The sequence below is a fragment of the Pistacia vera genome, unplaced genomic scaffold (assembly GCF_008641045.1).
Source record: "Pistacia vera cultivar Batoury unplaced genomic scaffold, PisVer_v2 Contig162, whole genome shotgun sequence".
Taxonomy (NCBI): Eukaryota; Viridiplantae; Streptophyta; class Magnoliopsida; order Sapindales; family Anacardiaceae; genus Pistacia; species Pistacia vera.
Genome location: NW_022195705.1, coordinates 383,247 through 399,756, shown reverse-complemented (window position 1 = coordinate 399,756; position 16,510 = coordinate 383,247). Strand labels below are relative to the sequence as shown.

At 32.5% G+C, this 16,510-nt stretch overlaps 1 protein-coding gene and 1 pseudogene across 1 annotated transcript; one reads left to right on the top strand and one right to left on the bottom strand.

Moving 5' to 3' along the window:
* The first annotated feature begins 10,589 nt into the window (after window positions 1-10,589).
* Window positions 10,590-14,642, top strand: LOC116125292 (UDP-N-acetylglucosamine 1-carboxyvinyltransferase 2-like). The gene is made up of 6 exons (XM_031411037.1): window positions 10,590-11,135; window positions 12,347-12,497; window positions 12,627-12,911; window positions 12,992-13,163; window positions 13,683-13,761; window positions 13,853-14,642. Exons 1-6 carry the CDS (start codon window positions 10,600-10,602, stop codon window positions 14,049-14,051), a joined length of 1,422 nt encoding a protein of 473 aa, XP_031266897.1. The 5' UTR covers window positions 10,590-10,599; the 3' UTR covers window positions 14,052-14,642.
* Window positions 14,643-14,922: 280 nt separating this feature from the next.
* On the bottom strand, window positions 14,923-15,880 carry LOC116125302 (annotated as a pseudogene).
* Window positions 15,881-16,510: the final 630 nt, after the last annotated feature.

Genomic DNA, 16,510 nt, shown 5'->3' with positions numbered 1-16,510 from the left:
TCAACTTTATATATATAGGGCAAATACCGATGATGTAGTTAATTGTGTTTATAATTTGTTATAACTTTTCTATGAACACTGCTAAACCATAAATTTGAATACCTATCCATGATCTAAGAAACACAAAAATTTGGATAGCTTTATATATTAAAGACATAAACAATTCCATCTATTCCTATACAAGTATTAGGCAGCTTGTCTGATACCAACTTAGAGGAATGTAAAGCCACTTAATTTTTTATTGATATTGTAGTTTGGCATCTTTAAAAAATTGTCTAACAAATAGTGTGGAATCCGTTGCCTAACCATTATTCATAATTATGATTCTTCAAAGTCTGCTACGATTGATAACTTCACCATCAAACCATCAATTTGGCTATAGAATGGTAATACAGCGGATACCGATCCACAATTTATCCATAAGGTATCATTGAGATCTACATTCAATTGTCGAACCATTATTAGAATATGATTGGTAGCGTTTATAAATTGTTATAACTTTTCTAGGAACACTACCAAACCATGGATTTGATAGGAATGTGGATACCTTGAAACAATCCCATATGTTCCTATATTGGTCACTTTAGGAATATTTCATTGGTGCAAGGCCAAAGGAAAGGATAGTAAATATTTTGTTAAACCTACAACTTAGAAAACAGTATAAGTACGTCAATATGATTAGACCCTCTAATTCTAATGCAATGCACACATACTGACAAAAAGAGTAATAAACTGCATCAACTTCAATAACACTTAATAAACAGCATAAGAATAATAACAAAATTAAATAACGACTGGGATTTTTTATTTTTGTAATTTTTTTACGTGGACATGTTTAGTTCTTATTTAAGTTGCATTCGATACAAACTTACACTATTATGTGACAAAAACAATACCATAAATTTCTTTAACAATTTAACAAAAACACTACATTAAGAACAACATTAAATATCATAATACCAAACATCATCGTAATACTGAACACATCAATCAAAACCAAAATCCTGATATCGTGGTCATTAATAGTAATATCACATTGAAAGTATCACATAATAGTACAATGCACCCATCCATTTTGGATAAAATTATTAATAGCACAAATCCAACGCATCGAAAAGGAGCAATTGTAAAGCTACAAAACAGGATATCAAGAGACTAATACCATTAACAACAACATTAAATATGAGAACACTAAACATCATCAAAATACCGAACATATCAATGAAAAAGTAAGTGTATTAACCCATCGGGCTGCATGATTAGTTTGGCACTTTGTTTCTTACAATTTATCCGCATAAAATACCATCATTCAGAAACCACACCTCCGATATACTGAATAAATTATAGCACAGCAAAAGGTTTATTACAATGGAAATCATAACCTTTATCGTTTATAGATTGATCTGAAATTTTCAACTAATAGAGACATTGAGTCGCTTCAATCTTTTTAATAATATATCATGATCCAAAAAACACACCTTTGATATATTGTCTCAGTATTAATAAATACATAGATGATTCGGACACAAACAGTTGAATACATCAAAATCACCGTATATTGACTACAACCAATAAAGCTTTACTTCATCAAACGTCGAACCGCAAATGTTCATGCATGCAAGATAACCATCACAATCCAGTAACACCGAAACCGGAATAACCAAATCTTTGAATCACCATCACCATCATGCTGCGATACCAACCATGACACTCCAACAACACGAAATGTTCACGTCCACAATCACTAAACCCGATACAATAACATTCCATTCATAAATCACAAAATTGAACCTTAACTATTATCGGATTTTGCCACCCTATGACAACAGTGCATCGAGCATCACAATTCGATGATAGTTGAGGTCCGATTGTGTAACTAGAGAATAGAGCTAGCAAAAACAACAGCCACATGAATCTTGTTAACATAAACCAATCCACAAATGTTTCATGTAGCCCAGTCCCAAAACAAATGGTTACATATCGGTCGGAACAAACACATAGCATGGCCGAAAAAACAATGTTTAATCTTTAGACAAAGTACAGACCATGAACATTTAATGTTACTCAACATCACCAACACAAGAAAAACTAATTGCCTTCCACATGAACATACCAACAACAAATACTCGCTGCTAGGCCGGAATTGTAAGCTGAAAAATAAAATCAGCAAACATCAGTGAGCATATAATTCATGCTAATCGATTACAACCACAGACATACCAAATCAATGAACTTACCGAAGACTTAATAAACATAACTTGGTACAAAACACGTTGGACATTGTATAAACATGTCAACTTTTTTCCCTGCAACCTGTAAAATAAAATCAACAAAATCAATGAATTAACATTTTATATCGATCGGTCGGCAGAAGAAACGCACCAAATCTGTGACTCTATAAAAAAAAAATAAACAGAAATCCTCATTTCCCTGAAAACAAACATAACAAAATGTAATCCATCTTCATCTTAACATTGTTAAGGAACAATTATCCATCCGTATAAAAACTGGTACCTAAAAAACGGAAACAACAAAAGTTAATTAATATTCATGTTTAAAATATCAAGGAACACACTTACCGTACAATCAATCATTCAAATAAATTGGCCGAACAAAAACAATCATTCAATCTAACAAAAAACGTTAAAATAGTTGGGAGACATACTTACAGTTTCGCATTAAAGTACTTAAAAAATATACTTTCAGTTCAGAAGAACAAATCAAAATAACAACTCATCTGACAGTATCAATCCGACATCCTGCCTTTATTCCATGTCAATTCATGAATCTCTGACCTGTAATTAACAACCAAAACATACATAAATTAAAAACCATCGATCAAGATGCACGTGAAGAATATACATATTATTCTCACAAACTAAAATAACATATAAACAATTAACAAAAGACCAGACGTATCGTTGATGCCAACTAACAAATTGCAATGATGCACAACTGAACATGACCCCCTTTTGTAACCCTTTTTTTAGACCTTTCTAATACCAGCGCAATTAATGTCAATACAATGCACCTACATAATTATAGATAGCAATCCTAGACAAATATCATTAAACCACAATAAGTAATGGCAATCCAATACACTTGTATACTTGTTATTAATGCACATCTTTGAAATGTCAATGCAATGCACCTGTATACTTGTTATTAATGCACATTTTTGGAATGTCAATTCAATACATCTGTATCATTATTAAATATTAATACAAATCCCATATTTTTAAATTAATTAATAATTATAGATGCATCAATAAGTGCCACATGGCGAACAACCCAAATGGGTATTCATGGCGAATTATTAATAGAAATCCAATTTTTTTAATTAATGATACATCAATAAATATCAATCCAACGTATCAAGATAGAGCAATTTGAGTGGCTTGTCAATCCAATGTGTCAAAATTGAGCAATTTTAAAACTTTCAAAATGCGCCACATGGCGAACAACCCGCATGGGTATTCATGGCGAACAACCAGCATGGGTATTCATGAATCTTAGAGTTAAAAATATCTCATTAAATCACACATCCAACGTGGCAAGAGAGAGCAATTCTGGAGCTCCAAAATAAACCAATGTTGGAGCTAAAAAAAAAAAAAGTGTCTTATGTGTCACTCAAATAGGTATGCTTTTACCTAGACCTGGCAAAGTGGTACCCGCACCCGCGGGTTCATGAGTATTCGGTCTAAATGGGCAGATACGAGTAACAGTATAAATTACCTGTACCCGACCCGCTCGTAAAAAAAGTGAGTGATCGGGTAATGCCCGCGGGTATTTCAAAAAAATTTGACTAAAACTCTCTCTCTCACGCCGACGACAACTGAAACTCTCTCACTCTTAGGCTGAATCTCACAATCTCTGAAACTGAAACACTTTCACTCTCACACCAACGAGCAAAGTAGCTCTTAATCTCACAATCTCTCTCACCCCGTCATCGCCTCAAGTTTTCTTATACTTTCTCAAGTTTCCATCTTTTTTATGGCTGAAGAGAGATGGAGACAAGCAATGGTGAGAAGAGACTCACAATTCATCACCTTAGTGCCTCCATAGACGATCTCGACTCTGAAAGTGAAATCAGCAACTCGGAATATTCTACTTACCAAGTTCACATATCGCCAACGCCAGATAAACAGCTCTATCCTTGGAGTAATCGTCACAAAAATTCAATACTAATTTAGAAAGAAGAGAAGACCAATATATGTCTAGTTCTTTGTTTACTGGTAGTCATAATCTATTGCATATCTATTGCCCATTTAGTAACAATTTATTAAATTATTGTATATTTTACTGGGTCCTTATTTAATTAATACAATATACATTTTATGTTTGAAAAAGGAATAACAAAAATTAGAAAAAAAAAAATTTCTTTTTTCTGCAGGTGACCCGCAGGTCCACCCGCACCCGTACGGGCGGGTACGAGTCATACATATTTTTATCCATTCTAAAATTTTACCCATCTACCTAGGGGTGAGCGATTCCGGGTACCCTGCATTTTTCGCGGGAACCAGAACCGAAACCGCACAGTGTTCCCAAAAAAAGAAACCGGAATCAGAACCACACAGTGCATGTTCTTAAATTCAAGGAACCAAAACCTTAAATGCAGGTTCCGGTTCCGATTCCCGGGTACCCTATAAAAAATCAATCACCCCCCTATTAGTTTAAAAAAATAACAAAAATACCTTAAAAGTTTACAAATACACCCCAACAAATTTTGATTACTCATTCATTTGTGTCCAATGTAACTCATAACCTGTAATCTCTAGGCAACACTTGAATTCAATCAATTCATCACAATTCACATAAAATTCGTCAATCAAAACCAAAACACAAACAATTATTCATCACAATTCACATCAAATAACTATAATGTAATGTTATAATTAATTAAGTAATCATACTATAATGTAATGTTATAATTATTTAAGTAGTTATTTAACAATAATGTAATGTTATAATCAATTAAATTTCTAATAATTTAATTAATTACTTATGTTTAATGTTTGTAATGTAATATTATAATTAATTAAATTTTTAATCATTTAATTAAGTATTGTAATATTGTTTATGATAGAATGTTATAATCAATTAAGTAATCATACTATAAATTTATAATGTAATGTTATAATTAATAAAATTCTAATCATTTAATTAAGTATTGTGTAAATTAGTAAATTACTAATATTTATAATATAATGTCATAATCAATTAAGTAATCATTTAATTATATAATGTTGTAATTAATTATGTGATTATACTATAATGTAATGTTATAATGAATTAAGTAATCATACTATAAATCTATAATTTAATATTGTAATTAATTAAATTTCCAATCATTTAATTAATATACTAATATTTATGATGGAATGTTATAATTGATTAAGTAATCATACTATAAATATATAAAGTAATGTTATAATTAATTAAATTTTTAATCATTTAATTAAGTAATGTAATAATGTAGTAAATTACTAATGTTTATAATGTAATATTATAAATTCATAATTAATTATGTAATCATTTAACTATGTAATATTATAATTAATTTAGTAATCATAATATAATGTAATATAATAATGTTATAATTTAATTAAATAATTATTTAACTATAATTTAATGCTTAATGAATTAAATTTATGATCATTTAATTAAGTAATCATTTATTTATAATGTAATGTTACAATTAATGTTTATAATATAATGTCATAATCAATTAAATAATCATCTAATTATGTAATGTTATAACTAATTATATAATTATACTATAATGAATTAAGTAATCATACTATAAATCTTTAATATAATATTATAAATTTATAATTAATTTGTTTATAATAGAATGCTATAATTAATTAAATGATCATTTAATTATAATGTAATGTTACAATTAATTAAGTAATCGTACTATAAATTTATAATGTAATGTTGTAATTAATTAAATTTCTAATCATTTAATTAAGTATTATGCTAATGTTTATGTAGTAAATTAGTAATTACTAATATTTATAATATAATGTCATAATCAATTAAGTAGTCATTTAATTATGTAATATTATAATTAATTATGTAATTATACTATAATGTAATGTTATAGTGAATTAAGTAATCATACTATAAATTTTTAATGTAATATTATAATTAATTAAATTTTTAATCATTCAATTAAGTTTGTACTAATATTTATAATGAAATGTTATAATTGATTAAGTAATTATACTATAAATCTATAATGTAATGCTATAATTAATTAAATTTCTAATTATTTAATTAAATAATATACTAAATGTTATAGCTTATAAGTCGATTAATGAAGTAGTAATCAATTAATGTAATGTTATAATTAATTATACTCTAATCAATCAAGTAATGTTATAAAATTATAATTAATTAAGTAATCATTTAACTATAATGTAATGTTATAATTGATTAAATATGATATTTAACTAGTAATTAAATTTATTAATGTTTATCAATTTATCATATATAATTAATTAATTGTTAATTTACTATAGATATACTTAGAACTTGATAATTGAAGTAAATAACTAAATATATTATTATTCAATCAAATATACTATTTTATTCAAAAGTAATTCTTTTAATAACATTAAAACACTTTTAATTGGATCATAATTCCAATTATTCACTTAATTAATCAAAACTTTAATATTAATATATTATAATATATTAAAGTTTTTAATATAGTGTAATTTATATGTAATTAGTATAATTGTATATTTATTTAATTAGGTTATTCTAAAAATTTAACTTTTTCTATTTTAAATTTTTTTATATATAAAATAATAGAAACCCCCCATTATTATTTATTCACATTTCACAAATATTTCATATTTTCATTGCAGTCTAGGTTCTAAAACAGGTTCCAAATATGTTCCAAAAATCGGTTCTTTTTTCAGGTTCCGGTTCCAGTTCCGATTCCTTCACACATAAGAACCGGAATCACACAGTGTCGGTTTCAATAAAATGGAACCGGAACCTACCCGCACAGTGCCGGTTTTGGGTAGGTTTCGATTCCGGTTCCGGTTCTACTCGCTACCCGTGCTCACCCCTACTATCCGTACCTGTTTTACCTGTTACCTGCATCTACCCGACCGGTACTCGCCCGTTTGTCAGGTCTACTTTTACCTTTGGATTTGGAATATCAATTCAGTAATTAATATCTCTCTACAACATCACTAATAAAATTCAACCACATAACAACCACAAATCTTATGTGTCAAAATGGAACAATTCTCTAAGTTCCAAAACATGTCACATAACGAATAACCCGCATGGGTATTCAGCTTTATATATATATATATTAAAGCTTTATATATATAGATTATTTTCTTCTTGAGTTGCAACTAAAGCAAATTAAAAATATTTTTGACTTGCCAAAATATCTTGTCAAAAGAAATATATTTATAAAAGGTTTATTTCATTTTCCCAGATGTTTAGTAAACTTATTCCCTTAAAAAGTACTTAAAACCTTTTAAAAAAACTATGAAAAACCCTCTATAACACTTTTTTAAATCAAGCGGATGAGTTAATATTAACTAGACCTGGCAAAACGGGTATGGACCCGCGGGTCGGTCCGTACCCGGGTAAAAAATATAGGGTATGGGTTCAATAAACTAAACCCATTTTTATTTGACCCATACCCGTACCCGGTCCAATAAATTACGGGTCATACGGGTGAACCTGTGGGCACCCGCGGGCACCCGTATAACCCTTCTATTCTGTTTTGATTCTTTTGAAGAATCCCTAAAACTAAAAGTCCTTTATTCGAATCCATCTCAGTATCTCACGCCTCCCTCTCACGCCTGNTTGGAATGAAACTCAACAAAAATACTCCACTATCAAAAAAGAGATTTTATCCATTGTCCTATGCATTTCCAAATTTCAAAGTGATTTACTCAATCAAAAATTTTTACTTCATATTGATTGTCAAACTGCTAAACATGTTTTACAAAAGGATGTTCAAAATATTGCATCAAAACAAATTTTTGCAAGATGGCAAGCAATTTTATGTGTGTTTGATTTTGACATTGAATACGTCAAAGGAGAAGCTAATTCACTGCCTGACTTCCTCACCAGGGAATTCCTTCAAAGGAGATAACCATCATGCCTCCCAAAAATACCAATCCTCAAATCACCCAAAAACAATCAAAGGCTTTTTATGCCCAAAAGCCCACAAACACCAAATCATGGTATGAGCTCGTATGTGAAGAAGAAGCCCAAGAAAAGGCCCAACAATCAAAAGAAAAAGGCATAGCCTCAACAAGCTCTTCTCAAAGCCCAACAAATACAGAGCAAATCCAGAATTGGATCAGCTCTTTTCAGCAAAGTCCAAAAGCAGGCTTAGCTATGATTGGGTTAACACCAAATTTACCAAAAAATGAGATTTTGAAATTTAAAAAACCTCAAACTCTTCCAAAAAATTCCCAAGAATTTTCCCAATGTGAAAAAATTTCACTAAGCACATTGCAAAAGGAAGCTCAAATTGCTCTTTCAAAAAACAAAGAACTTGTTCCTGCGGCTACACCATTAAAAGCCCTTAAACCAGGACAAAAATATATTCAAAAAGGAATTGCAACTAATCTTTTGGTTTTCGAAGAAGGATATGATTATGAAAACCCTAAACAATTAGTTCAACAAATTTTTCCACAAAATTTTCATTTTGTCCCTGAAGATTTATGGAAAACTCAAAAATTTTATGAATTTCTTCTTGTTGATTCTGACTCTTGTGAGTTTAAACACTGTGAGGATAAAAACCAACCAGGATTTATCACTCATTCAACCTTTCATATTATGAAAATCCTTAGTCCTTCTGATTGGGGATCCAACCCAAACCAATTCAAAAAAATTTCCCAAAACTTTGATCCACTTGGATATAATTACTGGGACTATCAAAGGGCCTGGAACAGATCACTCTTTCTCCAAAACAGTCATCACAGGAACTCCTGGATGATTTACTTCAAAAGGAACACTTTATTCAAATTTCCCAATGGTGGGATCATTTTGGATTAATTTCCGAAATCCTACCCCTAACTGTCCATGAAGGATTCAATGAGTTCAAGCTCAAGTTCAAAGTTTCCGAAGCAAATTCAAACTTCCCTCCATCACTTCATTTCTCAGCAAAGTTCCACCTCTCGTGGATTTTACAATGGGAATATGAAATTGTCCAAAATATTAGCAATCTCCCTAATTTGATCCGGAAATTTAAAGTCAAGTGGTGGGATAAATTTGATGCATCCCACGTGTCCAAAGAAAAAATTCAACTCTGTCTCTCAAGTTCACCTCATCAAATTCAGGCAATTACCCCTGCAATTGCCAATTTTTTATAAAAAAAAAACTGTGGCATCAGTGTCCTTAGCAGGAGAAAAGACAAAACAAGAACTTAAAGACCATCTCAAGACTATTCTTTCACAACTCCAAGATGAAGAAGAAGATGGAGAAGGATCTTACCGAAGCTCTAGTGCCTCGGTCAATCTCGCCCAGAGCAATGAAGATGACTGTTATGGAATCATCTAAGTTATTTCAAACAGTTCGAAATTACAGCTTCTCTCAAAGAGAAGACTAGCCAAAAAATCGACATCAGATTCAGAGAATATCTGGCATAATATTGAAGAGTCAGAGATTCCCTACCAAAAAGACATTTAATGCTCTTTAAAAAAAAAAAAAAGATTAAAATATTCACTCAATAGTATTCATGTGATGCTATAGTAAGATAAGATTTCTATAAATTAGGAGGATTCGTGCAATATGAACCAAGCTTTACCAAGCCAATTTTAAAACTTTCTCTTTCACTCTCTTTTGATGTAAACCTCTCGAAGCTCTCCAAAAAGAAAGTTTTCATTGTCAATTTCTTTCAATAATCATTCAATGTTTAATCTTTCAAGTTCTTTGATTATTCTCTTTTAATCTTTCAAGTTCTAGTTCTTTCATTAATCTCTTCATCATTCATCATGTTTGGTTTTAATGTTTATTTAAGTTTTATTTGTGTCCTTTGTTTCTTTAAATTTTTGTTCATCACTTAATTTGGTTCCAGTGCAGCACTGCCACCTTTACCTAGTTAAGAATTAATCTTATTTCTTAATATGATTCCAGTGCGGCTCTGCCGCCGTTGTCTTATTAAGTTGTAAGATTATTTAAATTAATGTTATTTAAATTTTAAGTTTATTTAAGTTTTAATCTCTGCATATCTCCTCTTTGTGTGCAATGATCATGTGTTCCCTCTGGTGTGTATATATATAATCTCACAAATGTGAACTTAATTTTCATATACGTGTTAATTTTAACATGTAGATCATCACTTTACTTTCACTGTTTCACATTACACTATTTCCGTTTAATATAATTTTTCAAGAATAATACTATGTACACTAACCAATTTAAACTAATCCAAGTACTAACATTGAAAATTTAAATTTTATTTCTTTGAAATTTTAAATTTTCAATATTAGTTGTTAAGTTATTACAAATTAATTAGTTAACGTAACATTAGTCATTTTTCAAAGCTCGCTTATGTAACCTTTAAGCTTTTTTTGCGCCTCTACCTGCGTCTTCCTCCATGTCTGCAAAATGACGACCTCTCTCCCTCATCTAAAACCCCTAAAACCCTACACTCTCTCTCTTTATTCCTCTCTTCCTCGTACCCAAACCCAAACCCAAATAACCCATACCCGAATTCCCCAAACTCTCACCATAACTGGACCCACGTCTCTCTCGGGTCAGGTCTCCATATCCGGCTCCAAAAATTCTTCTCTTTCTCTCCTCGCTGCAACTCTCTTATGCTCCAACTCTTCTTTGCTTCACAATGTACCCACCGACTTAACTGACATCCAATCCATGCTTTCGATTTTGAACTCATTGGGTGTCAAGACCCAGGTTGACGTTAGAAGGAAGCGAATTTTGGTTAACAGTGATGGTATTAGGTGTGTTGAACCGTGTTTGGAGGAAATGCGGAAGATTCGTGGTGGGTTTTTTGTCATCGGGCCGTTGCTGGCCCGGTTTGGTGAAGCGATAGTGGGTTTGCCTGGTGGGTGTGACATTGGGGAGAGGCCTGTTGACTTGTACGTTCGTGGGTTGAGAGCTCTTGGAGCTGTCGTTGAGTTGAGGCAAGTGGTTTTTTAATTGGTTTTTTCTTTTTTTTTTTAATAAGTTGATTTATTTGATTTTCATTAGCATTTTGTTGAGTGGAGGATCATAAATTTTTTTCTTTTAAAGTGCTGCTAAATGGGTTCGGATGTTATGGTTTTTAAAGAATTTTTGTTCGTGTTGATTAAGTGGGGATTTTTACTTTGTTCTGTTATATAGTGCAATACATTCATAATTATTATTAATTATGATTTTGTGGAAGAAACTTCTTTTTATTGCTGATCTGTGATGAATGTGTAGAATAAATTCTTGTTTGTTTATGAATTTGGGGAAGTGGGAAGTGATATGTAGATGAAGACGTTAATTTGATGAATTTCTTTGGTGGTGATTAACGAGTGAAAGTAGGAGTAAAATAAGAAATTGTTAGTGGTCTAGAGATAATCCTAGTGTCATACTTAGTGAAGAATTGATTAGTAGTTGGAAAATAAGAAGGATGCAATGTGTTTGTTTCCAATGTTATTATTACATAAGGTTGATGATAATGTGGGTTGTTCACTTAGATGGGAGTGTTCTGGTTTGGGATTGAGCAATCTAGCATCACAGTTAACCAATTTCTTCCTTGGCTATAACAGAACCTGATTGGCTGGTGTGGATGCGTGGCTTTTTAGAATGTTTTCTTGGCATTTTTTTTCTCTAGGAAGAAGCATAATGTGAGCCTCATCTGTTTCACTTGTTAAAAAGAATAGATGCGGGTTATAGCAAAGCTTTTTGGAACTGGAAGCGATGAGAAAAGACTCGACAGTTTTTTGTGATCTTTTGGTGTAGAAGGAATACCTTTATCTTGTCTTAAACAATGATGAAAGGACTTAATAAATTTTCCTTCACTGTAAGCTAGGCACTTGATGGAGAACTATCCAAAAGCTTGGTTGAAATTGGTCATCAATTAGATTAAAGCTCAAGTAGACAGCTTTCTTTTGGACCAACATTTTCTAACGTGAAATTTGTCTGGCATCAATGATGGCGTAACTTTAAGCGTGGTTACTTACAAATGCTTAAAATAATACCGGGAATCTATAAACAGGCAAGAAAAAGTGGGTTCTGGCCAGAAGAATAAAATGCAAGTGGGTTCACTTGCTATGACTGATAATCAAAATGTAAATTAGATCTAATTGATCATTATTTACAGTTATGTGAAGAGTTGACTAAAAGTGAAAATTGTTCAACATTACAGGGATGGGAAAGTGCTAGCATGTGCTGCAAATGGCAGAGGATTGATCGGGGGCAATTTCCACCTTGATTACCCAAGTGTTGGGGCAACCGAAACTCTTATGATGGCAGCATCCATGGCTGATGGAGTGACCGTACTTTCAAATGTTGCCAAAGTATGATTATGAAATCTCACTGTGTTTTTTACTTTTTGGCTGTGAGGATAACGGAAGGGCATATAGGCCTAATCTGTTGGAATAAATTGAATTTTTGAAGTGAGTTCTTCCCTCAAATTTTCCCCACAGGAACCAGAAGTTATTGATCTTGCTCGTTTTCTGAATGACAGTGGAGCTTGTGTGATTGGAGGTGGGAGTGACAAGCTTCTAATTAAGGGAAAATTTAAAATGCATGGTTCTGAATGCGTTGTGCCACCAGATCGAATTGAAGTAGGGACTTTTATGATTGCTGCAGCAATTACTCGCTCATGCATATCAATATCACCTGTGATTCCTTCCTACGTCTCACGTTTGATTGACAAACTAACAATTTCTGGTTGCAAAATTACACAACGTAACCATGACACCTTTCAGGTAATAAATTTTTTGCTTTATTTCATTTTTTGTCCAATTTCCCTCTCGCATCTGGAGGCATTAACTGATTGTCACTCTAGGTTTCAGCAGTCCCAGCAGATGTTGGTGAGAATCTGCAAGGTTTTGATGTTAAGACAAGTCCATTTCCTGGGTTTCCTACAGATCTCCAACCTCAAACAATGGCATTGCTCACTACATGTAATGGTTTAAGTATAGTGGAGGAATCTGTGTTTGACAAACGCATGGGCCATGGTATGTGGTCAATTAATCAGATACACATGCTTATAAATTCAGTTGCACTTTTTCCTGCTATGGTGCTAGTGTGCTAAGTTTAGTTTTCATTTCTTAAACACATGCAAGAATGGAATTCATTTTGCTTAGAGGTCTTGAAATTGAGTTCATTGGTTCAGCTTAAAGGATTTTCTTTTAGGCACTTACACTGTTAAAATTATACCTTATTTTATTGTGTGTGTGTGAGAGAGAGAGAGAGAGAGAGAGTCTGTGACGCTTAAGACTATATTGACAAATTGCAGAACTATGCAGCAATTACTTCTTAATCCTTTGTGGTGAATTTCTTGATTTTTACTAAAAATTTGTGACTTCATTGGCCATCAAAAGTTCGAACAGAACGCTGCTCTTATTTATTTATTTATTTTAAATAGATCAATGTTCCACATAACTTCTTCACCTAGAAGCATATAGTGCTGCATGTGTTTCATTCTCTATCACACTAACTATAATATGTCTAATTTTGGTCCTTATTTATGATAGTGCGAGAAATGCAAAAGCTTGGAGCAGAGATTCACGTCTGTGGGAGCACTGCACTGGTTTTTGGGAGGGAGAAAGGAAGGTACATTGTTTTCTGCTGTAAGGGTGTATGAAATTTATAGTAATTGAACATTGGATTGGCTTGTGCTAATCCCTTTAAATTTCTTCGACAGTAACCTACGTGGGTCTAGGGTTGATGCTGCAGACTTGAGAGGTGGTGTGTCACTGGTGTTAGCTGGATTGGCTGCAGAAGGAACTACTGAGATTAATGGCATTGCTCATGTTGACCGTGGTTATGAGAATTTAGATGCCAAGCTTCAGTTTCTAGGAGCTAATATCAAAAGACTGATACCTGCAGTCTCTCCCCTATGAATATTATGATGTCGTCTTATGTCAGGAATCAGTTTCAATAACATGGCTTTGCCTATTATTGTCATTCATTTCCATTCTTTCAACCCATTAACTACTAACCTTGCTTTTTATTCTTTTCGGTCCACAAGAGACCCTGAGCTGCAGAATTTTTTAGGGGAATCTTTTCCCTTTAAGTCCCACTTTCTTTGATGCTAGAAGAATTTTATCTCAGATCTTCCAGCCAATGACGACATAATTTATCAGCTAAGTTAGTTGGTACTACCATCTACTCACCTGTTGCTTATCTGAAGAGTGAATTTAGCTGCCATCTTTTGTACGCATTTGATGTACCTCTTCAGAAGATTTAAGGGTCAAGATGAAGTCAATCAGCAGCTGATGTAAGTCCATTCTCAGATATAGAAGAAGCCTGTATTACTTACTTTATGTGACAATGGTAGCTGCATTATATTAGTTCTCTCTCTCTCTCTCTGTAAACAGAAAAGCGATGCCAAAAGACGACGTTAATTTCTTCAAGTCTAGACAGGTGATTTATTGTAATTGTAACTGTACCTGGATTATTTGTTACTTTATTTATTTATTTATTTTTTGTCAGTCTGTTCTGTACATTCCTAGAGTTGATATGTTAGTTCATCTAAATTTGCATTTCCGCCCCTTTTCTGATAGTTAATAATATTTATGGCGTTCTCTTGAGATTGCCTCATCTGTGTTGTCAAAATTTTGTTTTGTATATATCAGCCTCTGGTGGAGTTATTCCAAATCATGAGAACCAAAACAATCAATTTTCTTTTTATTAATATAAAACGATACACAACCTACCATATACACAATTCGAAAATGAAACAAACTCAAAAGCATAATCAACATCTTTCATTTATAATTTCTTGAAAGTTAAACCTGATCCCTCTAACTTTTCTTCCAGTAATTTCTCAAATCGTTCTGCCATTGAAGGTGTCAAGTGTTTTTTCCAATCTCCCACCTCACCTTTCCTGAAGAACAAGTCATTTTTAAACCCATTAGAGAACTTTCCCTTCTTGTTGACTTCCAAACTATTCATGTTATCAAAACTACACAACTTAGCAATTTCCTTTATCATCTCTTGGCTCTCTTCTTCCTCAGAGAAAGGACACCCTAAAAAATTAGCCAATTTCTTAACCTAAAACTTGATATCCTCTTTCAAATCTTCATATTTCAAGAACAGTATCTTCTCAGGTTGTTCTATGCTAGCCCTCCAATACTCCAACATATGTCCCCAAATGGGGCCAAAGGATTGAACTCCATCACACATCATCTCGAAAGCTTCCTCGAGTGAAACCGGCAACAGGGTTTGCTCTCGAAGTCGAACCCTGAAATGCCAGTGGGAGACGAACTGATCCAAAGGATTCCTGCACAAATAAACAATGCGACAATTGCAGTTCAAGATAGAAACTGGAAGTAACCCATATGGAGAATGAGTTGCCATAATCTTGAAGACGAGGAGGAGATTGAATTTTCGCATAAAGATCACTCTCTAGACAAGGCGCAAGCTGGTGAGAATTGTTTGTGAGCAAGGGGCTATGTTTCAAAGGATAATGAGAACGATTGACGATGGCAAAAGCGAGAGCCTTCAGCCAAGTGGTGCCTGATTTCGGAAATGTAGAGAGGACTATGTCAGTGTCTTGTAATTGAAAAATGGGTTGATTGAAAATGAAGGGATGAAGAAAAGGAGATGGAATCCAAAACCCTTTGTACTGATAGAGACGAACGCCATCCTTGAGCTCCACCATGGGAAGAGTGGAGAGTAGCTGTTCATTCTCATTGCTCTGCTCTTTTACTTCAAGTGAAGGCCCCATGGCAACTAGAAGAAAGTATGCAATTCTGAGCACATCAATGGCATTGACGTAGTTAGTTATATGATAAGTTGTAGTATTTTATTTGTGAGAGATATACCACACTACATTTCTATGGAAATTTCATATTTCATCATGGAACACATGGGGTAGATTTTCCTAATGATACGCCCTGATATTGTTAATATAAGAATTGGATAGATTTTCATATCCTGTGTTATATTATTCTAGGAATTATTTATAAATATATCCACTTAATAAATAACTCGTTATTGTAATATAAAATAAGTTATATGATAAGTTGACTATAAACTTACAATTAAATTAAATCTAACGACACTAATGACATGTAGTTGATAAGCAATAATAAAGCAAATATTTTGTATTATTAAATTAAATATATCTTAATTTGTTTAAACGCAAATTTAATGGCCGCTTAGAGAAAGATCAGGGACCACAATTACTAAAGAAAACAATCTAAAGCAAAATAAAATAACCCATTTGGGTCCTAATTAAGTGATTTTTTTTTTTTCTTTTATGATCGGGGATGTCCAAGTCAGCTTACGTGCATCTCAACTAATCCCTCGAACCCTGAAACTACCGGCCATGTAAGAGCTCTAGTAACTACCTCCA

Bases quoted from the DNA above. Each gene is read 5' to 3' on its own strand.
- LOC116125292 (XM_031411037.1), top strand. From the start codon at position 10,600: ATGACGACCTCTCTCCCTCATCTAAAACCCCTAAAACCCTACACTCTC. The intron at 12,912-12,991 runs GTAATAAATTTT...TTGTCACTCTAG, and splicing joins GTAACCATGACACCTTTCAG to GTTTCAGCAGTCCCAGCAGA. The intron at 13,762-13,852 runs GTACATTGTTTT...TTTCTTCGACAG, and splicing joins TTTGGGAGGGAGAAAGGAAG to TAACCTACGTGGGTCTAGGG.